Source organism: Camelus dromedarius, chromosome 12 (assembly GCF_036321535.1).
Source record: "Camelus dromedarius isolate mCamDro1 chromosome 12, mCamDro1.pat, whole genome shotgun sequence".
NCBI classification, from domain to species: Eukaryota; Metazoa; Chordata; class Mammalia; order Artiodactyla; family Camelidae; genus Camelus; species Camelus dromedarius.
The window spans coordinates 6,830,715-6,855,791 of NC_087447.1; the positions used below are offsets into that span (position 1 = coordinate 6,830,715).

The following is a 25,077-nucleotide window of genomic DNA, read 5'->3' on the forward strand; positions in this document are numbered from 1 at the left end:
TAAAGGAGGCTCTGTGCCCTGGGGAGCTCCCCAGGGGGTCAGGTTTGTGCTAAGTAAAGGTTTGAGTTTCAGCCAGAGCCTCCCAGGCAGTGTGCAGGGAAGGCAGGGGTCAGGCCTTTGGGCTTCGAAGGAGGCGGGCATGTAGGACCAGCAGGGCCACCTGGGACCTCAGCAGCGTGGCCCTGCCCCTGCAGCGGGGCCCCATCCTTCCCTCCCAGTGCTCAGTACTGTAGCAGGGGTGCGAGCCTCCAGGGTGATGGAGAAGATGGAGCCAGGGCAGGAGCGGGTGTGAGGCCCTGGGTGGTCCTTGCAGAGCAAGGCTTGCTGTGCCCTCCCGGGCAGCAGGTTTAGATAGAAACACAATCCAGAGACAAGAGGTGGGGCCTTTCCCTTTATTAGCTGGGGTTTCTCTGCAAGCAACATGAGATATCCCCATGCCCAGGTGCCTCTAGCACCCCCACAACTGGTACATCAGTCCCTGAAGAGTCCCCTTTAAAATCACCAATATAAAAAAGGAGGGGGAGAGGGAAGGAAGGTCTGACCACCCCCCAGGCCAGGCCGCTCCTGGTTGGCAGGTGGGAGGAGGGCCAGAGAGGGGCACTGGCTTCTACACAGGAAGGAAGAGGCGCCCCCAGTCCCAGGGAGGAGGCCCTAGCTGGGAGGGGGCTCCGCACATCCAGACTGCAGACTGTGCAGAGCTAGTGGTTATAGTTTAAAGTCTGCAGGTGAGGCCGGTGGGTGGACTGGATGGGTGGCCTGTGGAGGGAGAGGAGAGGAGGTCTCGAGGTCTGGGGCTGTCAGCTCCCTGGGGAGCCCCATCCTGAGGCAGGAACAAGCAAAAGCTGCCTTCCTGGTTTGGCGACCGGAGAGGCTGGGGGAGTCCATCGGAGCCCGTGGCCGGTGGAGGCAGGGAGAACCACAGCTCTGCCCAGAGCAGATGAACCGTGGTGGCTGGGAGGTGAGGGGACAGGAGGATGAGGCCGCCTCCTGCTCCAAGGAAGGCACTTGCAGCTGCTGAGGCCTGGGGCGGCGTGGCGGGAAGGCATGGCTTGGCAGATGAGGAGAGCAGAGGAACAGAGCAAGGGGCCCGAGCCCCCGCCTCATGCAAACATGGTCAGCTGTAACCACTGTGGGCAAAGAGGATGGAGGGAGGGGTCAGCCGGGGGCAGAAACCCCAAGTCCAGCCTCTCAGCTCCATGGCTCAGGAGCTGTCGGCCTCTCACCCACTCTGAGGGTCAGTGGGAGAGGGACCCTCCTGGGGAGGGAGCCCCTCTCTGACCTCCTCTACCCCAGGGGGAGCCCAGGCTACTGGCTCCTGTAGAGGCCTCCAGGGGCCTGGCCCTCCCTTCCCAAAACCCAGACACCCCACCGTATCCTTGCAGGACTCAGGTGGCGGGCCTTTAGGGCTGGCTCTGAGGCCGCATGCTCCAACCTGGGAAGGTAAGAACACTCCACTACCCCTGAGTGCCCACCTCAACCCAGCCAGAGGACAGTCCCACCTTGAATAAGTCAAAGGTCACGACTCCATCCAGATCTGTGTCCAGAGTTTTGAAAAACCCTATGTGTTCAAGAAACAATGATGTGGGGCTAAGTCTCAGAGGGACAACCAGGCAGGGCCAGGACCTGCCCCACCTCCTGCCTCACCCCCCACCTCCCCACAGTACCCCAAGCTCTCACCCTCATAGCTGGGGAGCAGCCCTTCCTGCTGCCTAGGAGACCCCTCCCCAGTTCCCTCCCATTCCCTGTCTCCTGGCACGCAGCCCGCCTGGACCCTCAACTGCCCAAGACCTTTGCCTCTTGGGCACATGTCACAGCACAAGACTGTACCTGTCATTTGCACAAGCTCACAGGGGCGAGTTTGGGACAGGGCTGGAGGTGGGAGCTGATGGGGACACTCACGGAACATGGTCTCCAGCCGCACCAGGCAGCACACGAAGTTGTCGAAGTCCACGGCCAGGTCGGGCTCCGAGTAGCGGGTGATGATGAGCTCATACAGCTTCTTGTTGAGCTTGAAGCCTGGCCCAGGAGAGCAAGTGAGGCCAGGGAGGTGCAGCCGGAGGGGGTTGGGGGATGGAGAAGTGGGGGGTGCCAGGTGGTGGGAGGGAGCTTGAGGACGGGACAGCCCCAGGGAATCAGGAGTGGCCATCATGGCCCTGGGGTCCAATTTCATTTGTTCTGAGTGCCTGGCCTCACGCTGACGTGGGACTGTGAGGATGGGCCCTGCACCCCTCTCACTGGACTTTGGTCCCACTCTTCCCTGGCTGTGTGGCCTCAGGCCAGTCACTTCCCCTCTCTGAGCTGCACTTTTCTCTGTGCTCAATGGGATAATAAAAGAGCCTATACTCCTTAGGTTGCAGTGAGGACAAAAGGAAATGCTGGTAAGGCTCTGGTTCAGTAACTGAGATAAAAGGGTTGTTACTGCTTCACCAACACTGCCATCACCCCTTAGGGACAAGGCCAGTGCCCCAGGTAGCTGTCAGGAAAGTGACCTGGGGCTCCACCAGTACCACCAGCCCTCGGGCCTCACCTGCAGACTCGATGGCCATCCGCATCTCATAGGCACTCATGCTGCCCGACTTGTCCAAGTCAAACTTCCGGAAGATGGACTGGGGAGCAGAGGGTGAGGGCTCAGCCCAGCATCCAGCCCATCCTGTCCGCTCCGGGTGGAGGGTTGTTGAGGGTGGAGGGGAGAGGCCTGAAGGGGGTCAGTCACTGGGATATATGGGCTCAGAGAGGTAGACCCAGGGCCAGGACCTAGTCCACACAGCCAGCCAGGAGCCTGAGGCCACAGAGGCGGGGAGGGCACTGCCAGCAGGGACCACCTACCAGGTAATTCCGGATGCGGTTCCACAGGATGTTGAACTCCACCAGGCCCAGTTTCCCGTTGCCATCACGCTGGGCAGCCGTTAAGAAAGCAACTCCATAGCTTAAACCAGGCACAGGGTGAGAGTGAGCCCCAGGGAGAGGGGGAGACTGGCTGCGGAGAGAGCGAGATAAGGGGAAGGGAGGGGAGAAGGGGCAAGAGCCCGCGTACAGCTGGCCCATGGTGGGGCTTGAATTGGGGTGCCAACAGCACCTTAGGGTCACCTGCGGACCCAGGCGCTGCTCCACCTCTCACTTGACACAGGCTTGTGCCTCAGTTTCCCCTCCCCAATCAAGGGGAAGATGCCAGGAAGGAACTGGTCTGTCCAACTTGTCCCTTTCTCTGTGCTGCTCCCGGGACGGGTCACTGAGTGCCCTTCCCACGCCCACCCCCCACCCCAAGCACCACTCAGGAGGCAGAAGCTGAGGGAGGATACGTCCATGAGGTTGACCATGCTGCGGCAGGACTCCAGGCTGAAGCCCTTGGTCCGCAGGTCTTTGTCTGCAAGGAAAACCAGTTCCAACATCTCAACCCTGCCAGCCTCCAGGCCCTGCCCCGTGTTGGGGGCACTGGGTGGGATGGGGGTTGGGGGGCACCATCCTGTTCCCTGGTGTGTAAAATTTAGCAGAGTAGATGTGTAGGATTGTTTTTATCATCAGAAAACAGTTTAAAGTATTTTAGCAATCAAGCCGGCGTCCCCACAGCCACGTCAATACAATAAGACCAGAGTGAAATGAAACAGGCTCAACAATGGGAAAGAAAAGCAGCTGAACATGCAGCAACGGTGGTCACGGCAGGGGTGGGGTTTGCTGCAGGCCCCGAAGGGTGGGAAGAGCAGGAGAGGGCTCTGGACTGAGGGAAGAGCACAGAGGTCAGACGTCAGAGGTCAGAGTTAGGAGGCGGGGGCAAAGGGAAGGTTGGGGAGTGGGTGCCTTCAGTTGGGCACATTCAGGGGTAAAGCCAGCCACCCTCCTGGGCCCCAGGGGTGCATCTTCTGGTAGGAAGAGAGGCTGTACTCTTGCACTAAGATGCTGTTGGGAGGCTAAGCTTCTAATCACACCACGCACAGCGCTCAGGCATGGAGAACGGGGTCCAGCAAGATAGCACAAGGAGTTTGGGAGGAAAATGGGGGTGAGCAGGGTTCAGAAAGACAGTGGAAGGTGCCCCACCCACGAAGAGCAGGGGCTTGGGTTCCCCTCAGTGTGGGAGCAGAAGCCTAGGTTTTTTTGGGGTTTGGAGGAAACTCAAGGCAGGACCCAGGGTGCAGAGTGGCCACTCAAGGGCGCTCACGTTTGCTGATGATCCTGTTGAGGATGGTCCGCAGCTCCTTGACACTGATCTCCATGTCCTGGGAGGAAGAGGGAGGATGGCACCCGCCAGGGAAAGGCTGTCTCTCGGTGCCCCCAAGTACCCCTCCAGCACACCCGGACCTACCTCCCCTGCCAGCTGTCTGAAGAGGGATTTGAAGTTCTCATCAATCTCTTCTTCTGAGAGCACTTGCTGGATGGAGAAGCGGAGAGAGCAGGTCAGGGGTGCCCTGGCCTGGGCCCCTGCATGGGCTGGAGGTAGGGCTGGGACAACTCATCAGCTATGGGTCACTTCCCCTTGCTAAGCATCATTCTCCTCTGTAAAATGGGAACCCAGCCCCTGCTCTACCCCTGTCCCAGACTCCTGTGGCTTAAATGTGGAGAATGAAGTTCAGTTCAATGATGAAGGGTGAGGCTTTGAATCCCTGTTGCATGACCTTGGGCAAGTTCCTTAGCCTCTCTGAACTTGAGTGTCCCATTGGGAGGGGGGAAGGTGACAGCACTTGACAGGGTTGTTATGGAGGAAACAGGGTGACCCACGTAAGGAGCTCAGCACTGACTCAGCAGAGTGAGAACCCAGGGACCCTGCGCCACTATTATCACAAAGTCCCTTGCAAACTATAAAGTGCTGGGCAAATGACAGGTTAGTATTACTCTTGTGGCTCCTTCCAGGAAAGGCTCTGCCCTGCCAGCTGGAGCCCAGGGGACAGGACACCCAGGTCCCCATCACACACCCCAGGTGAAGGAGAGGAGGGTGGCTGGTGGGGGAAGGGCACATACCTCATCGGGGAGGTTGGCCTGGACCTGGTCATCCAGCTCCCTGCAGGTGGGGAGACAGAGGGACCAGTCAAGGGGGATGCAGGAGGGGCGTGGGACAGGTAGGGAGCAGAGTACGAAGTGGCCTCCTACTCACTGGGTCCCCGCGCACTTCTCTGAGAAGAAACGCAGCACGAAGTCACCCTCCTTGTTGGGCTCAAAGGTGGAGGGCACCACCACGTACTCCCCGGGCGGCAGGCGGAAGCGGGTGCTGACCTCCCGCAGGTTGATGAACTGCTCTGACCGGGCCCGAGACGCGTTGGCCAGGAAGAAGTCCCGCTTCAGGTGCACAGCTGGCTGGCCCACCAGCTGGTGGGAGGGGAGGAGTGGGGGCTGCAGCTGCCCCTCAGCCCACCCTGAGGAGCTGCCCCCGTCCCAGACATAGACCCCAGGCTCCAAGTTCTGGCCAAGAGGCTGGAGAACTGGGTCATGACTCAGTCACCCTCAGGCTGCCTGACACTGACAAGTCATATTGCATCAGTTTCCTCATCTGTAAAATGGGTGTAACAGCCCTGTCTACTGCACAGGGTCAAGGTGAGGAGATACCATGGAGGTGAGCGTAGATCCTATGACACCATGAAATTACTTTTTCATTATCCTCACCTGGAGGTCCCCCATGTCAGACACTGCAGGGCCCTTTCCATGTGGCACCTCACTTAATGCTCAGGACAGTCCATTTTACAGACACTGATGCTGAGGCTTAGGGCTTATGCAACTTGCTCAAGGGTCCAGGACACTCAGCCCATCCACCGCCCTGCTCCTAACCAGTGCCCCAGATGGCCTCAGCCAGCACTTACTCGGTGTAAACAGTGAGACAGGAAGAGCTTCATGTGTGTGTGTCGGGCAGGGCTCTGAGGGCCAGGGTTCAAATCCAGCTCCCTTACTTATTACCTGCTCTGACCCCCCAGGAAGGCAATGTTTGGTCTGTCCACTGAATAGTGGGCAGGGGTGTGGGTGCACTTCATAAGCCGTAAAAGGAGGTGCCTTCTTAGCTCTCTACATGTGGGCGATCGGCCGTCCTGCTCCCCTCTGGGCGCCGTCGGGCCATGTGTGTTCAAGTATGTGCGAATCCAGGCGAGCCACCTACCTCCGGAGGGACCTGCCAGAGAGACAAGGGGCATTAGAGGGAGCATGGGATGTGCTGGGCAGGGGCTCTGAGTTTTTTTTTTTAATTGAAGTACAGTCAGTTAGAATGTGTCAATTTCTGGTACACAGCACAAAGTCCCAGTCATGCTTATATATACATATATTCTCTGAGTTCTTAAAACGAGAATGATGAGATAAGGAGACTAGAGGGCAGGGCCCTGGCCCTGGGGCCAGTGGTGACCCAGACCTGCCTTAATGCCAGAGAAGGACCCCAGGACCCCTAGAGGGAGGCCCAGGCAGGGCCCTCTTTGTCCCTGGAATGCCCTGCACCTCAGCTCTGAACCAGAGCCTCCAGGACAGCCCCCTGGGCGGCTAGCTGCAAAGTCCTCCAGCCCAGGGACATTTGGAGGTCCACAACAATCTGCTGCCAGGTCTCTGGGCCTGGGCCGAGGCTGTAGCCATCCTTTACCTCCACCAAGGAAATCCAGGAGTTTGTCTTGAACACAGTGCATGAAACAGCGCCCTCCACGGCTAGCCTCTGCTTACGTACTTCCAAGATGGGGAGCTCACTGCTCCTCCAGGGCAGACCACTTGCCCATTTCTTTCTGAAGCTGAGCCAAAGCCTGTCTCCCAGAAGCTGCCTCCCAGGTGTCAGCTAAGCCAGAGCCCTCTACCCAAGTGCAGCCTTCCAGCCTCTAAGGATGGGGGAGAATCGCAGTCTTCCCCTCCCCTAGCCAAATATCTTCCTTCCCCTCCTCTGCCTCATGGGTGAATTTCAGGTTCCTGGCTGCCCCAGTCCTGGCAAAAGGGCCTCAGCAGGTGCCTCTAGAAGGCTCCATCTAAGGCCCTCCGCCTCAGGGGTGTGACTGGCCCCGTCCGTGGGCTTCTGATGGGCGGGTGCAGCGGCGTCCTCTGGCGCCCCTGGCAGAGCTTGCCTGTGGTGGGCCAGGAGGCCGGCTTTCTCTGCAGTGTCGGGTGGATCCACCCACTCACCTCATAGACAGCGAAGCCAATGGTCTCCATGTCACGGCCGAATCGGCGCTCCCGGCGACGGTGCTTCTGCATGAGAGCGAGCAGGAAGCTGCAGCCTGACTCACGACCCCCATAGTTGTCGTCTGGGTCATCTGTCTCCTCCAGCCGGATCTTGAACTGGGGGTTCACCCAGAAGGTGGCTGCAAGAGGTAGGGAGGCAGGGATTGCAGGAGAGGCAGAGCAGAGCAGCCCCACACCAAGCCTTCCCCTCCTCCACGTATTCCTTCTTTCCTTCCTTCATTCAATAAATATTACTAAGTGTCCACCATGTACCAAGCGACAGATGTGCAGTGGGGACACACAGGATCCCTGTCCTCATGAGCTCACATTCCAGAAGAGGAGGCGAAGCATGAGCATGTCAGGTTAATTAACAGAACAATTACAAAGGGAAGGAATCTTTGAGATGATATTTGAGCTGAGACATGAAGGGGAAGCCCTGAGAGGCAGGAGCCAGGAGGAGAGAGACAAAAAGACCCCCACGTAGGGCTCATGAGCACAAGGGATCCTGGGAGGTGGCAGAGGTAAGGAGTGTGGATTGACTTCCAGTCAGGCTTGCCCCAGGAGGGGCATGATTGGATTAGGATTTTAGAAGGTGGTTGCTGTGTGGACAATGACTTAGAAGAGGGTGAGAGAAAGCGGGGTCTGAGAGGCAGCCACAGAGCTGCAAGGGCTGAGGGGGACTGGTATAGTGATTCAGCTGCCTGAACAGCCCTCTTGACTAAAACAACCACGTGCTGGATTGAATACACAAAACTTCTTTTTAAAGGCACCAATAAACCACAGCCTCCCCCCTCTCCATATACAAAATTAACACAAATCAAAAAGATAGGGGGAGGGTATAGCTCAGTAGTAAAGTGCATGCTTAGTATGCATGAGGTCATGGGTTCAATCCTTAGTACCTCCAGTTAAACAAACAAACCTAATTACCTCCCCCTGAAAAACAAAAACAAACAAAAAAGATAGATAATAAGCAATGAACCCCACACACAGCTGGTGGGAACGTAAAATGGTGCAGCCACTTGGCATAATAACCTGGCAGTCCCTCAAATGGTGAAACACAGAATTACCACGTGACCCTGCAATTCCACTCCTAGGTATGTATCCAAGGTTAATGAAAACATATGTCTATATAAAAACTTGTGTGTGACACTTCATAACAGCATTATTTATAGTACTGAATGATAGAAACAACCCAATTTCCCATCAACTGATGAATGAGTAAACAAAATGCGATATAACCAAACAATGGAATGTTATTCAACAATAAAACGAATGGAGCACTGACACAAGCTATATACCATGGATGAACCTTGAAGACGTTATGCTAAGTGAAAGTCACAAAGGGCCATGTACTGTATGATCCTATTTATATTATATTATTGTCTGGAACAAGCAAATCCATAGAGACAGAAAGTAGATTAGTGGTAGCCTGGGGATGAAGGGCTTGGGAATAACATCTCGGTGGTATAGGGTTTCTTTCTGGGGTAATGATAGTGTTCCAAAATTGATGTGATAATGGATACACAACTCTGTGAATATACTAAAAGCCACACTGGATTTCACATTGTAAATGGGTGAATTATAAGGTATATGAACTATATCTCAATAAAGCTATTTAAAAAAATGGAAATTAGGAGCCATAAAAGGTAAATAACGCCAAAGGACTTCTGTTGACTCCTAGAGACCTTGAGTCCTGAGCACAGGGGCAGGAGATAAAGTCTAATAGGAGACCCCTGCAATAAGATTAGAAGCTCTGTGATGAACACCAGCAGTGTAAGTGTGAAAGAAAAATAAAACCACTAGGAGGAAGGAAAAAGTTCTCCAAGAATTTATAATCACAATCCAGCCTTCACATGAGCTTGCAGTTTTCATTTATGTTGCTGTTGAGGTTAAAAAAAAAAAAACAAAAAAAACAAAAAACCTTAAGGGGAGAATTTATTTTTAGAAGTCCTGGGTTGGGAGTATCCCAGGTGACTGGCAGAAACATTCAAGGGACTTAACTTCATTCAAGAACTCTAAGAACTCCCAGAGACAACCTTCTAGGCCAAATGAGCCAAAAATCTCACAAGGAAACAAGACATGATGGCTGAGAACTAGTAACCACAATAGACAAAAAAAACTCCTCAAGACTTCAGATATTGAAATGATCAGACACAGAATGTGAAAGACTAAGCTTACTACATTTAAAGAAATAAAAGATGAAACTTGAAAAACTTGAAAATATGAGCAAGAATGAACAGATAAGAAAAAGAGCCTTTAAAACTTCCAGAAATAAATCTTTCTATTGAAATTAAGTATTTGTTGGAAGGATTAACCAACAGATTTGACACAGCAAAAAAGAAAATTAGTGAATTGAGAATGAATCAGAAGAAACTACCCAAATGCATTCCGGGGAGATTCAGAGGTGGAACATTTAAGAGACGTTAAGAGATATGGAAGACTGACTGAGGAGGTCCACCTTACCTTTGACTGGAATTTCAAACAGAGAAATTAAAGAGAGTAGGAAGAAGGTGATAGTCTAAAAGATTATGGGTAAGAATTTTCTAGAGTTGCTGAAAGGCATCAAACTTCATACGCAGGGAGCTCAACAAATCCAAAGGAGAATTTTAAAAATCCCTACCTCAACACATCATGGTCAACTTGTAGAACATCAAAGAAAAATAATCTTAGAAAAGAGAAAAACAAACCATTTCAGAAGGTATGGTAGACAGACTCCTGACTCACATAGCAACAATGGAAGCAGAATGAAGTGAATTAATGTCAATCCAGAACTCTACATCCAGAGAACTGTCAAGGATGAGCACACTATAAAGGCATCTTACACAAATACTGAGAAAGTTTACCACCAAAAGACTCGCCCTAAAAGAAATGCAAAAGGACATATTCCAGACAGATGGAAAATGATCTCAGATGAAAGGTCTGGGAATGGTGAGCAAAAATACTGATTTTGTGTGCATAATCAAACAAATATGGACTATGTGAAGTAATGATGATGATGCTTAACTTACAGCAGGCAGAAGAGTGTTTAGAATTAAAATACTAGACAAAAACAGCATACTGAACAAAGGGAGGCAGTGATTCAAGTGAAATATTCTCAGGTCTTTACATTGTTCAGGTAGAGGGTAAAGAAAGATCCTGATCAACTAACTTTAGAACTTACTAAGCAAGCTCTTACGTCTTCCAAACCCACAGAGGGAAAAGCTAGCAGAAAGAAAAAAATTCAATCCAAAAGAAGGCATAGCAGGAAGAACAATCAGACAATGCATAGTGGGTCTGCTGAAATAAATACAAATATATCAGTAATCACTCTGAATGTAAATGTACTTTCCAAACAAAGGATAGCCTTTTCCAAAATCTTTCAATAGCTCAATATTTTAGTTGTTATCGCTTATAAACAGCATAGGTGGTTTTAACTGGGATGTTTGATTATTAATTCAATCTCTCAGTTGTTACCCAGGTCTATTCAGATTTCTGTTCCTCTTGAGTTAATTTTAGTAGTTTGTTTCTGGGAATTTGACAATTTCATCTAGGCTATCTAATTTGTTGTCAAACAATGGTTTGCAGTATTTCCTTATAATTCATTTGTTTCTGAGCAGTTGGTAGTGATGTTCTCACTTTAATTTCTGATTTTAGTAGTTTGAGTCTTCTCTTTTTTCTTGGTTGATTTGGCTACAGGTTCGCCAATTTTCCTGAGCTTTCAAAGAACCAACTGCTGGTTTCATTGATTTTTCTCTATTTCTTCTCTATTTCATTTACTTGGACTTTAATATTTCCTTTCTCCTGCTTGCTTTGGGTTTAGTTTGCCTGTTTACTAGTTTCTTAAATTGGAAAATTAGGTTATTGATTTGAGATTTTTATTTTTTAATATAAGTACAGTGTTTTATTTATCATTCTATGTAATTTCTCATTTACATCATTATTTCTTTGTGATAAACTAACTTATTCTATGAGGCCAGCATTACCTTGATATCAAAGCCAGATAACAACATCACAAGAAAAGGAAATTACAGACCAAATTATGAATACCAACATCAAAATCCTCAACAGAATACTAGCCAACCAAATCCAACAGTATATTAAAAAGATTACACAATATGGAATAGAATTTATCCCAGGAATGCAAGAATAGTTCAACATAAGAAAATGAACCAATTTAATATATCATGTTAACAGGACATAGGGACAAAAAATACATGACCATCTCAATTGACTCAGAAAAAGACATTTGACAAAATCTAATATACTTTCATAATAAAAACATTCAGAAATTTAGGAATAAAGGGGAATTTCCTTAATATGATAAAGGGTATTTATGAAAACCCACAACTAATATCATACTCAGTGGTGAAAGAATGAACACTTTCCTCTAAGATCAGGAACAAGATACCTGCTTACACCACTGCTACTCAACATTGTTCTGGAAGTTCCAGGTAGAGCAATTAGTCAAGAAAAAGAAAAGCATTTAAGTTGAAAAGGAGGAAGAAAGCTATTTTTACTTGCGAATGATATGATCTTGTATATAGAAAAACCTGAAGAATCCACAAGAAAGTTGTTAGAACCAATAACACATTTAGCACAGTTGCAGATTACAAACATCAGGAGACAAAAATCAGTTGTTTCTATACACCAGTAGTGAACAACCCAAAAAGGAAATTAAGAAAACAATACCTTTACAATAGCATCCAAACAAAAAAAATACCCAGGAATAAATCTAACCAAGGAGTTAAAAGATTTGTACACTGAAAAGTACAAAACATTGCTGAAACAAAGAAGACATAGAAAAATCAAAAGACATCGCAAATTCATGGATTGGAAGACTTAATCTTATTAAGAGGTCAAAAGCCTTTTTTGCAGAAGTGAAAAGCAGATCTTCAAATTCGTATGGAATTATAAGGGGCCCAGAAACCAAAACAATCTTGAAAAAGAAAAAAGTTGGAAGACTAACACTTTCTGATTTCAAAACTTATGACTAAGCTACAGTAATCAACACTGTGTTACTGGCATTAAGAATAGACATACAGACTAAAAGAATAAAACTGAGAGTCTAAAAGTAAACCCATACGTATATGGCCAAGTGATTTTTGACATAGGTGCCAAGACAATTCAATGAGGAAAGAATAGTCTTTTCAACAAGTGATGCTAGGACAACTGGATTTCCACATGCAAAAGAATTAAGTTGTACATCTATCTCACACCACAGACAAAAATTAACTCAAAATGGATCACCAACCTAAATATAAGAGTTAAAACCATAATGCTCTCTAAAGAAAACACAAGAGAAATTCTTCATGACTTTGGACTTGGTAATGGATTCTAAGATATGACACCAAAAGCATGAGCAACTAAAGAAAAAATAGAAAATTTGTCATCAAAATTAAAAACTTCCATGATTCAAAGGACACTATCAAGAAAATGAAAAGACAACCCACAGAATGGGAAGAAATATATGCAAATCATCTACCTCATAAAGCTCATACCCAGAATATATAAAGATATATATATATATAAAGAATATATAAAAAGATAAGTGACTGAATCTAAAAACTATTTCAATAGACACTCCAAAAAAAAGGGCAAACTATTTAAATAGACACTCCAAAAAAAGACATTCAAATGGCCAATAAATACACAAAAATATATTCAACATTATTACCCACTAAGGAAATGCAAATCAAAACTTCAATGAGATACCACTTAAAACCCACTAGGATGGCTATAATAAAAAAGTTGGACAATAAGTGTTAACAAGGATGTAGAGAAATTGGAACCCTCATACATTGCTAGGAGGAACGTAAAATGGTACTGCCACTTTGGAAAACAGTTTGCGTGCAGTTCCTCAAAAAGTTAAACATGGAGTTGCCATAACAACCTAAAAATTTCACTCCTATTTATAGACCCAAGAGAACATATGCTCATACAAACACGTATACATAAATGTTCATGCTCATTACTCATAATAGCCTCAAACTGAATACAATCCATCAACTGATGAAAGAATAAGCAACTGGTATATCCATATCATGGAATTATTCAGCCTTACGAATGAAATGAAGTACTGATCACACTACAACACAAATGAACTTTGAAAACATGATGCTAAGGGAAAAAATCCAGGAACAAAACGCCACGTGTTGCATGATTCCACTTATATGAAACGTCCAGAATAGGCAAATCTATAAAGACAAAATTAGATTCGTGATTGCCAGGGGCTGGGGGGTAAGGGGGATAAGGAGTGACTACTAGTGGATACAAGGTTTTTTTGGGGGGCAGTGAAAATATTCCAGAGTTAGATAATGGTGATGATTATAAAACACTGTGAATGTATTAAAAACCACTGAATTTTACACATTAAAAGTGAATTTTATCACAATTCTTAAAAACATTACATATCAAAATTGTGTAACTCGGTAGGCATGTAGCTCAGTGGTGGAGTACATGCTTAGCATGCACAAGGTCCTGGGTTCAATTCCCAGCACCTCCATTAAAATAAATAAATAAACACTCCTCCCACCCAAAAAAATGAATTAAAAAATTGTGTAACTCAAAGATACGCTTGGAGAGAAATTATTATTTTAGGTGCATACATACAGGAAAAATTAACTGAAATTAATGAAATAAGCAACTAATTTAAGAAGTCACAAAATTACAATCACACCAAAAAGAATGAAATACCTAGGAATAAATCTAACTAAAAAGGAAAAAGATCTGTACTTGGAAAACTATAAGACATTTATGAAAGAAACTGAAGATGATGCAAACAAATGGACAGACATACCATGCTCATGGATTGGAAGAATTAATACTGTTAAAATGAACATACTACCCAAGGCAATCTATAGATTCAATGCAATCCCTATCAAAATACCACTGGCATTTTTTACAGGACTAGAACAAATAATTCTAAGATTTGTATGGAAACACAAAAGAACTTGAATAGCCAAAACAATCTTAAGAAAGGAGAACAAAACTGGAGGTATCAAACTCCCTGCTTTAAAACTATACTACAAACCTTCAGAAGTCAAAATAGTATGGTACTGGCATAAAAACAGGTACATAGATCAATGGAACAGAACAGAGAGCCCAGAAATGAACCCATACTTCTAATATGAGAAATTAATCTATGACAAAGGAGTCAAGAACACACAATGGGGAAAAGACAGCCTCTTCAATAAATGATGTTGGGAAAACTGGACAACTACATGCAAAATATGAAACTAGACTACTTTTTCACACCATATACAAAAATATACTCAAAATGGATTAAAGATTTAAATGTAATACTTGAAACTATAAAACTCCTAGAAGAAAACATAGCAGTAAGCTCTTTGACATCAGTCTTAGTAATATTTTTTTGGATATGTCCCCTCAGACAAGGGAAACAAAGCAAAAATAAACAAATGGGACTATATCAAACTAAAAAGCTTTTGCACAGCAAAGGAAACTATCAACAAAATGAAAAAACTGCCTACTGAATGGGAGAAGAAATTTGCAAATAATATATCCAACAAAAGGCTAATAGCCAAAATATATAAAGAACTCATACAATTCTATATCAAAAAAACAAACAACCCAATTAAAAAATGGGCAGAGGACCTGAATAGACATTTTTCCAAAGAAGACATACAGATGGCCAACAGACACACGAAAAATGCCCGACATCACTAATCAAAAACACAATGAGATATCACCTCACACCTGTCAGAACAGCTATTATCAAAAAGACAACAAATAAGTGTTGGCAGGGATTTGGAGAAAAGTGAACCCCGTGCGCTGCTGGTGGGAATGTAAACTGATGCAGCCACTATGAAAAACAGTACAGAGATTGCTCAAAAAATTAAAAATAGAACTATGATAACATCCAGCAATTCCACTCCTGGGTATTTTCCAAATAAAATGAAAACATTAATTCAAAAAGATATCTGCACCCCTATGCTCATAACAGCATTATTTACAATAGCCAAGATACAGAAGCAATCTAAGTGTCCATAGATAGATGAGTGGATAAAGATGTGATGTGTATATATACAAAGGAATATAACTGAGCCATAAAAAAGAGTGAGATCTTACCATTTACAACAACCTAGATGGGCCTAGAGAGTATTATGCTAACTGAAATAAGTCAGAGAAAGACAAATACTGTATAATTTCATTTATATGTGGACTCTAAAACACAAAACAAATTAATAAATGAGTCCAACGTATGAAATGTACAGTGGGGGGAACACAGTCAATAATTTTGTAATATCCTTGTATGGTGACAGATGACAGCTAGACTTATCATGGTGATCATTTTGAAATGAATAGAAATATTAAATCACTAGGTTGTGTACCAGGAACTAACATAGTGTTGTAAGTCAATTATACATTAAAAACAAACAAACTGATAGAGATCAGATTTGTGGTTACCAGAGATTGAGGGGGTGGAGGGAGGAGGAACTGGATGAAGGAGGTCAAAAGGTACAAACTTCCAGTTATAAGATAAATAAATACCAGGGATGTCATGTACAACATGATAAATAAACTTAACACTGCTCTAGGTTATATATGAAAGTTGTTAAGAGAATAAATCCTGAGGAAAAACATTTTTTTCTATTTCTTTAATTTTGTATCTATATGAGATGATGGATGTTCACCAAACTTACTGCATTAATCATTTCATGATGTATGTAAGTCAGATCATTATGTTGCACACCTTTATACAGTGCTGTATGTCCATTACATCTCAATAAAGCTGGTAGGGAAAAAAAGAAGTCATAAAATAAAGTCTAAAGATAAATTCAAAGAAAGCAGAGGAATGATATAACAAACAGGAGAGCAAAGATTAATGATATAGAAAAAAATACTGTACAAAGAATCAATAAAGTAAAAAATCATTTGTTTTTAAAGACTAATATTGATGATCCTCTCATAGGATTAATAAAGACAAAAGATACAGTGCAAATAAGCAACACTGAACAAAAGACATGGTATCATGACAGATGAGATACAATATATTAAGGATGACTTCATGCTAATAATTGTGAAAACAGATGCAAAGGATAAACTTCTAGAAAATAAAACTCATCAAAATAGTCTCAAGAGGAAATAGAAGACCTGAGTAGTCCAATCTCTTAAAGATATTCAATATCAAAGTTAATTTTCACACAAATAAAAGAGCAGGCCTGACAGCTGTATAGACCAGTTCCCCCAAACATTTCAAGCAAAAAATCATCCTCATCTCATGCAAACTCTTATAGAAAACAGAAAAAGAGTACATTCCCCAATTCACTTTATCAGCCAAATATAGCACCGATACCAAAACTAGACAGGGTAAGTATGAGAAAGGAAAACTACAGGTAAATCTCACTCATCAACATGGACGGAAAACTATCGTATAAAAAAAAGTTAGGCATAACTGTTGTTTTTATCTCAGGAACATAAGGTTAATTTAATATTAGAAAAGTGATAAATGTAACTTACCATTTTAACACATAAAAGAAAAAAGCTAATAATAATAATAAATAATATTATAAGTATTTAATAACTGCATTAATCTGATAAAAGGTACATACAAACAAACAAACAAACCAAAAACCCAAAAAGCAAAAACCCTAGGCTAAAAAAGTGTTCAGTGATGAAACCTACAGTCAACATTCAGTAGTAAAACTTTTCCTTTAAGAGACAGGTAAGGCCAGCACAGGGTCAGTGCTAGTCAGCACTCCACAGTCCTGGCCAGCACATTAAACAAGAAAATATGACAAAAGTTGAGAACTGGAAAAGAAACAAATTTATCATCACTTGCAGATGCTATACTGTCAGTTAGAAAACTAAAAAGAATCTACAGATAAATGGGTAAAATTAACTATAGTTTAACAAGTTTTCCAGAATAAATTTAAAAGGTTAACTGCATCCTACAGTATCAGCAACGACTTGGGAGATGCAATTTTAAAAGAGATACCATTTACAACATACCATTTACAACAGCAACAAGATGATAGAGTATCTAGGAATAAATCTCAAAAGGTGTATAAGCCCTTTATGATGACAGTTGTCAGATTTTACTGAAAGATATTAAAGGCCAAAATAAAGAGATACGCCATATCCTGGGATAAGAAGACTCAAAATTGTAAAGATGTTAATTCTCCCCAAATTGGTCTACAGATTCAGTGCAATTCTAAATTAAAATCTCAAAGGGGCTTTTTGTAGGACTTGGTAGACTGATCCTAAAATTCACATGGGGAAAAAAAAAGAGCAAGAATAGCTAATAGATTCTTGAAGAAGGAATTCATCCTGTTCAATAGCAGGATTTATACACCTATAGCGACTAAATCTGTGCACTGTTGGCAGAGGGACAGATCAAGGGACAGAATGGCACCTAAGAAACAGACCCACACGTATGTGGGAACTGTATGATGGAGCTGGCACTGCAGGGAAAGGATGCACTTTCCACACATGGTACAGGGAACAGTGATTATCTATTTGGGAAAAAAACTGCAATTAGATCCGATTCCTATGAGGGAGAAGAATGCTTTACAACAGAGGGCTGAGAGCCATGCTGAAAATTGCCGGAGGATGAGCAGTGATGGATTCGGCAAGGCCGAAGCTGGCAACAGAGGGCTGCCGAAGCTGGCAACAGAGGGCTGCAGCAGCAGCAGCCACCGCTGATGGGGATGCAACTGGACTGGAGTGGGTTAAACACTGAACTGGAAGTGGGAAATGAAACAGGGAGTGTGGCAATCCTGAGAGATTTCGCTTTGAAGGGGAGCAGAGAAATGGGTGGAGAAGTGGGGTCAAGAGAGGGTTGCTTTGTTTTAAGACAAGCAAACCTCCATGATGACCTGGAGTGAGAGGTGACGGATGAAGGAGCATTAACATTTCAGAGTGAGGGGGAAGGGGGTCTGGAGCAGAGGTGGGGGGTTCCCATGAGCAGGGACAGCTCTGCCACTGTCACAGGCGGGGTCCAGACAGGCTGGGGGATTTGGACGTGGGAATTTGAGGGGGTGTCCTGTGAAATCAGAGGAGGGTAGTAGCGGAGGGAGGTTTGAGGAGGGAGTGGGAACATTACAAACTAGTAGTGGGCTTGCTGGGCCCACGCGAAGTGCACATTTGAGGTTTGCAGCTGTGAATTTACAGGGGAAATACTGCCCCAGTTGTGTGATGTCTCTCCAGGTAGTCCATGGCTCTAGAGACGGTGGCGAGGGTTCAGCTGGGGTTATGGTTGTGCCAGGTAAGAGGAGCAGGGGGGCGACAGGAGCCAGGAAACTCGAGTGTTTGCAGGATTAAAATGGTGACTCCAACCTGTGAAGGATGATGACTCTAGTCTGATAAGAAGAGAAGGCAGGATGGGCGATGAAGGATAGGCCATGGATCGAGGAGCCCAGGGAAAGGTGACAGAAGCATCAGGGAGGAAGACAGTGGGGCAGGAGGGAGGTGTCGAGATGAGGAGTCACAGGCAGGTGGCTGGAGAGCAACCACATCTTCTCCCCTGGTCAGCGCCCCGGGCTCGGGCCCCAGCAGGGGAGTCAAGTGTGGCTCTTCTGAATTTACAAGGAGATTCAATATTTTATTCTCAAAGCAAATTCTCGAGGTCAGCACAACTATCCCTATCTTACTAGTGAGGAAACTGAGGCTCAGGGAAAAGACATGCCTTGTACGAGGCAGCAGGGCCCAGCCTCCAGCCCTGCGCACCCTCAAGGCCAGGTCACCTGGGTAGTTCCGGCAGCCCCCTGCGGTGCTCCCCCGCCGCCAGGTGCCCTCGTACAGGGTGGTGTTCCAGTTGCGGAACCTTTGACTCTTGAGTGCGTCAGGCGTCAGGTTGCAGATCTCCAGGCGGGTGAACTCGCGCATGAAGTCTCGGAATGACATCCTGGGGGGTTGAGGTGCAGAGGTGTGTTGTGGTCCCCAACCAGGGCGCTGAGGGCACGCTGGGGTCTGTGGGGACTGGGAGCTGGGGTGCCTGTCCCAGGGGGGCACTGGGAGGCACTGAGGAGGGGGCTGCTCACCAGAATTCCCCATCCTCCATCTTGACCCGGAGCTGCTCCCGTTCATAAGGGTCCACGCTGTTCCACTCCGAGGAGCTGTGGGGAAAAGGGCACTGCCAGGGGCTGGCGGGCACTGCCAGGGACTGGCGGGCACTGACCTGCCCAGCCTCTGTCCCTGGGGCCTGTCCTCCCCCAGCCCAGGTGAGGAACCCTCTGCAAGGCCAAGTCCAGAAATCCCAGTCCCAGGAGTTGTCTCATGAGGGCTGGGTCAGATGCCCAAAGGATGCTCACAAGCCAGGCACAGTGGCCCGCACAGCCTGAGCTTTGCTAGGGCAGTCCCCATACTGCAGGCTGGCAGAGCCCTGAGCAGAAATGCCACTGGCACTGAACAGCCTCCCCAAGCCTCCCTAGCCAATGTCTGCAGCCGCTCACCCATCACTCCAGGCTCCTGTCCACTCCACCTCGCCCCATGGGTTCCGCATCCGGATCAGGTTCACCATCTGGCCCTGGTAGTTCACCTGTTCCCCAGAGCTCCCATCAGTGCCTGCTTCTGGCATGCACTTTAACACCCATTCCTGCCACCTCACCCTCACCGAGCCTGGCTCAGCAGGCAGCACCAGAGCAGAGCTGAGAAGCCTGTCCAGGAATAAACTGCACACAAATTACAGTAACTCAGGGAGGGACAAGATAAACATCTCTGGATGAGAGTTCCTAGGAGATAGAAAAGGTGCCACAGGAGGTCAAGGGAAGAGCCAGCCCCTCCCACAGCCCTGGTCACAGGCCACAAAGGCAAAGAGGCAGGAACCACCCAGCAGGGAAGGAAGGCCTCCACGTGGGCCAGTACCTGCTTGGCCCCGGTCACAGAGTAGGCATGGCCCTTCACCAGCTTCTTGAAGGTGATGGCCTCCATGTCCAGAATACTGGAGATCTGTAGAAAAGCACATGTGCTGTGGTCAGCGTCCCCACCCCCAGTCAGGAGCTGCTTTCCCCGTGCACAAACAGCTACTGGGAGACCCCAGCTATCATCTCCACTTACAGGCGCTGCCCCTGGAAGGGGGGCTGCTCAGGCACTCCACTGATGCTACCACTGGTGGGGGAGCCTGGGCACCCCACTGACACTGCTTTTGGCCAGAGCTGTCCAGACCCTGTGCAAATACGCATGCACACACATACAGCCATGTATAGCCCCTCCCCTCATCCCAGAGCCACAAGGCCCTCAGAGAACCTTGTGTGGAGGGACACGGTACGACAGAGAAGGGGGGTGAGAACAGGCTAGAGTCAGGTAGGACTGGGGAAGAGCGTGGGGCCAAGGTGAGAGTGGAGGATGTAGTGATGGTGGGGGTGGAGCCTGAGATCAAGGATGAGGGATGCCAGGATGAGTTGTGGGAACAGAAGAGCAACAAAGTGAGTGAATGGAGCAAGTTCGGGAATGCGGCTGGGGTTCACGGGAGCTGGGACAAGGGAAGAGCTGAGGTCTGAGGCTGTGAACTCAACAGCAGATGGGCACAGCCTGAGATGACAGGTACAAGGAGCTGAAGTCAGGAAAACACACAGAGGTCTGAGGTTTGGGGGACCCGATGACACTGGGCATGGAGGTGGAGAATGTGACTGAAGGGATGGACGAGGCTCAGTCAGGATCTGGGCATGGTGTGAGGTTAAGGATGGGGTATGAAGCCAAGCCTGGGACAAGTCTGAGGCTGGGGTGGGTTGGGAGAGGAAACAGTAAGACAAGACTCAGGTCACAGAATGGGGCGCACTCACATCAATGGAGCAGCCCAGCAGGGAGCCTCGCTCCAGTGCCTTGAGGATGATGCTGTAGAGGTCGCTGGGCGCCTTGCGCAGCTCATACCACTCGGTGACCCCGCCTGTGAAGTCCTCAAAGCCCTCGGAGGTGCTGCCCCCGGACAGGGCCTCATAGCTGCCATTCACCCTGTGGGGTGGTCCAGGTCAGCACTCTGCATTAAGAAGGACCCCGAATCCCAGGGTGGCATGGACCTGTCCCTGGGCCCCTACTCACTTGGCATAGGCCTTCTCTAGCAGGGCGCTCCAGAACTCGTTGCCTTGGGCAGAGTGCACGAACACCAGCTTCCCGTCCTTGGTGGGCAGCAGGTCATCCACCACCACGTCCACCCACTCCCCAAACTGCCAAAGCTGGGGGAGGAGGGGCACAGTGAGTACCTATTTTGAAATCCCCTGGGCCTGAGCTCAAGCTTCGGCTCTGCCACTTATTAGATACCACATTCTAGGTCATGTGTCCTACATACAGAACCTAAGCAAGTTATCCTCTCTGAGCCTCAGTTTCTCCATCCATAAAAGGGAACAGCAATGCCTTCCTCATGGGAAAACGAAAGAAGATCAGGAAGGTAAAGCTTTTTTTTTTAAAGCTTTTTTGATATTTTTGAAACAGACCAAGGTGACTCTTCAGGTATGGAGAGCTTGGAAAGCCCTTGGGCCTTGGCTCTCCAGGAACCAGGGGGTGTGTGTGTGTGTGTGTGTGTGTGTGTGTGTGTATGTGTGTGTGTGTGTGTGGTGTGTGTGTGTGGTGTGTGTGTGTGGTGTGTGTGTGTGTGTAAGGGGGTGGGGGGTGTCCATGTAAATTAGGTATGAAGGAAAATGTGGCATCCAGATCCTTCAACCACAAGATAGACTAGACTCCCACAATCACAGGATTTGCTTCAAGATGCCTTCAGGAGCAAGCCGAAAGTGATTAAGTGCTATGGCGGGTGGGGTGCAGAACAATGGAGCAAGGGGAGGAGGTGGGCCCACAGCACCCGCTGGTGGGACGGGCGAGTAAACGACCCAATCAGAGGCTGGGTAGGAGCAGATTGGAGGAGTGAGGGGAGGGGGCGGGGAAAGGGCGGCGAGGCCACGCCCCTGCGGACCAGCTCTGCAGGTGGGGCACTTGGTCAAAGCAGATCTAAACGCGCCGTGTGTCCTGCAGACTGTGCGCACCAAGGCGGGTCAGGATGAAGTAGGGTAAGGAGCGCCCTGACGAGGCAGAAGGAGAGAACACCACGGCCAGAGGTTCTCATCCAGAGTTGCTGGAGTGTGTCTCTCCTAAAACCAGCTTATTGAGAATTCGTCAGTGTGATTTAAAAAATGGGCCTTGTGCGCAAACAACGTCAGGAAAAGCTGGTTTAAATAGGCTTAATCCTGAGTCTTTTCTGCAGGGCTCTCTCAGAGGCTGGAGGGTGCCAAAGTGTAGGAAGAGTTGGGGTGGGTGGGTGCAGAGACCGATGACAACGGTGTAGATGGCCACATGTGCTAGTCTGTTTTCCCCAGGGGAACACTCTATTTCTCAGACAGGGAAGCTGAGACCCTGAGGAGGAAAAGGATTTCCCACAGGATGTAACACAGAAACCTTTCTACTCTTCCAAGCGCTTCCTTCCATCTCCCCTTATATGCACAACCACCAGGAAAACTGCCAGCCCAAATACCTGCCCAACCGTTTCACACATGACAGACCTTTTCACACTTGACAGATCCGAGATGGAATCAAGAAGTCAAGTATTTTCGAGAGGGAGGGCTGGCCCTGCAAGGTGTGGCCCTGAGCCACCCTAACTTCAGACTGCTGTGTATGGGTCAGTGGTCCTCACCTCCTCCAGTTCCTGTTACCCCTCTCTCACCAATCCCATTGTCCCAGGTGGGTGTGGGGCTCCTCACCTGGAAATGGAAGATGCCAGCATAGCCATTCTGGAAGCTTTGGCCATGCGGAACTACTCGGTGCAGGAGGGTGTCATTGAGGGTAAGGGAGGCAATGGCAGCCAGCAGCCAACAGTCCCCTGGGATGGGAAAGATCCACGTCAGGCCTGCTCCACCAATCTGCTCCCAGTAGTGCACATGGGTGCCATACTGAGGAGAACCTGGGGTTCCCTGGGCAGGGTGCCCCTCAACTTACAGAAAAGACCCAGCAAGCTGGGCAAACCAGCCCCAGCGCTGATAGCCAGAGCCTGCCTAGGCTTGCAGGAGGGAGGAGCTGAGGCAGAGCAGGAAAGAATGGGTGTGGGGAACTACCATGGAAAAGACACTCAGAACCCCCCAGGGCCTACCCAGCGCTCCCTGGCAGATGTCTGTGCGGGTGGCTCCATCCACGATGAACTGGGGGTTTGAGAACAGCTCCTGAAAGAGACCCAGAGTCCTGTCTCTGGGCCAGCCCCTCCTAGAAACTGGATCCCAGCCATCCCAGAGCAACTTCCCACTAGGGACCTGGAGTCCTGCTCACATTCCTCACCCAGGATGCAGGTAAACTGAATCCCACCCAGGGTGGCCCCTCTCACCGTGGGACGCTTCCACTTGACGCCATAGGTTTTGGAGGAGTTTGGGCCCAGCTCCTTGTAGCCCAGGCTCTGGGGCACTGGGGGGAAAGACTCATCACGGAAAAGGGCCCCACTCTGCAGGCAATGAGCCCGCAGCTGCTCAAAATCCTGGCCCAGGTACTTGATGGCGTTTTCATGGCGGCCCAGGCCCAGCTCCTTGGCCCGCTGCTTTTGCACTTGGGCAGACACCCCGGTGCAGTACACCGGAGTGATGATCTCCTCGGCCATCCTGTGAGACAGACGGGCCTGCTGAGAGCCCAGGTCTATAACTGGGGCTCCTGCTTGCTGACGCCACTCTCTGGCCCCTGCCACCCTTCCTCCCCAAACCTGCGGTCTCCTCACTGCTCCCCTCACGGAATCAGGGCTCTCTGCCACCTCCCCCTGCTCCCAGAATTCAGGAGAGGGGGCCTCCCATCCAGCAGGTGTGCTGGCCACCACCTCCCTACGCCTCTACAATGCTACCACCTCTCTTCACAGACTCCCATTGTCCTGGGCCTGCAGTCCTGGGGTCAGTCAGCCAGGTGGGGCAGGGCGGAGCCCGAGATAGTAACGCAGGGAACCAGTAAAGTGGGAGACCTCAGGGAAGGCCTCTTTGACTGCCTTCCTATAACCCTCCTTCTCAAACTAGCCAAGCTCCCATGCACTGGCCCCTTTCCCTGGCTTGGGAGCTGAGAAGTCCAGGCAGCCAGGGTCCCCCGTCCCAGGGCCCTGAGACAGGTCGGAAGAACAGGGCCGCTGGGCCTCACTCCCTTCCTCTCCAGCCTTCCCCCCGAGCCCAGACCCCGGAGACAGCGTGGAGCGCAGGCTGCGACCGCCGCCTGAGCCGTGCGGCTTCCCGAGCCCCCGCCCCTGTCCCAGGCACTCCGAGGGCTGGGGTAGAGGCAGCCCCTCAGCCCGGGAGCTGTGGCCAGGGTCCAGGAATCCCGGTGCGGCCACCCAGCTCCTTACCTGGGGGAGCAGTGTCTGGGGGTCGCTGCGGTCCCTGCGGCTGGCTTCCCCAGCGGCAGCTCAAGACAGGGCCCAACCAGGAAGAGCGCTCCTCCCCGCCCTCCTCCCGAGGCCCCTCCGCCCTCCTTCCTTCTCCCTCTTCTCTTCTTCCTCCTCCTCCTCCTCGAGCTCCAAGCCCGCTTCCTCTCTACTCTCCCTTATCTCTCGGGCACTTTCTTTATCTCTCTAACTCAAGGAGTCTCCGGGCCCCTCCCTCCGTAGGCGCTGGGCCAACTCCGCGAGAGGACAAATTAGTAAAAGGCAGAGTTGTCCCCGGGGAGGGGCCAGCGCATATCGAGGTGGAAGGGCTGGGCGCTGGACGGAAGGGCACCGCAGGGGAGGGGGAGGGAAGAGGGCGCGACAGGGGGTATTTTTAACCAGGGGCAGCAGCTCAAGTTGCAGGGCTGGGCGGCCCAACCCCACGCGGCGCCCCGGAGGGCATTCCCGGGCGTCCCGGCCGGCAGCGCCGCTTCCTGCAGCCTCAGGTCTGTCCCCCCGGCGCCCCTCCTTCGCGGGGCCGCAGCTGTCCCCCCACCCCTGTCCCCGCGCGCCCCTAGCGCGGGGCCGAGATTACCTCGGGCTGCGGCAGCTGCTCGGAGGAGGGGCCGGGCTGGCGGCGAGCGGACCCCTGCCGGACGCTCGGCAAACGGCAGCCCCACCCCGCCGGGTCCGCGCCGCAGCCAGGCTCCTGGGCAGGGCCCGCTCCCCGC

The 25,077-nt window shown here is 49.1% G+C and overlaps 1 protein-coding gene across 2 annotated transcripts; it reads right to left on the reverse strand.

Moving 5' to 3' along the window:
• Positions 1-378: 378 nt before the first annotated feature.
• Positions 379-25,074, reverse strand: CAPN1 (calpain 1). Of its 2 annotated transcripts, none has more exons than XM_031448083.2 (22): positions 24,942-25,074; positions 23,342-23,609; positions 23,114-23,183; positions 22,728-22,846; positions 21,082-21,215; positions 20,826-20,994; positions 19,909-19,992; positions 19,497-19,582; positions 19,086-19,160; positions 18,789-18,949; positions 7,066-7,244; positions 6,074-6,085; positions 5,084-5,295; positions 4,951-4,990; positions 4,298-4,363; positions 4,154-4,211; positions 3,300-3,364; positions 2,827-2,895; positions 2,528-2,606; positions 1,900-2,016; positions 1,500-1,558; positions 379-1,127 (listed from the first exon to the last, which is right to left on the reverse strand). In XM_031448083.2, exons 2-22 carry the CDS (start codon positions 23,606-23,608, stop codon positions 1,101-1,103), a joined length of 2,148 nt encoding a protein of 715 aa, XP_031303943.1. In that variant the 5' UTR covers position 23,609; positions 24,942-25,074; the 3' UTR covers positions 379-1,100. The 2 variants fall into 2 exon arrangements, with proteins under 2 accessions (XP_031303943.1, XP_010994317.1); XM_010996015.3 differs by lacking the exon at positions 24,942-25,074 and adding an exon at positions 24,329-24,792.
• Between the last annotated feature and the right edge of the window lie 3 nt (positions 25,075-25,077).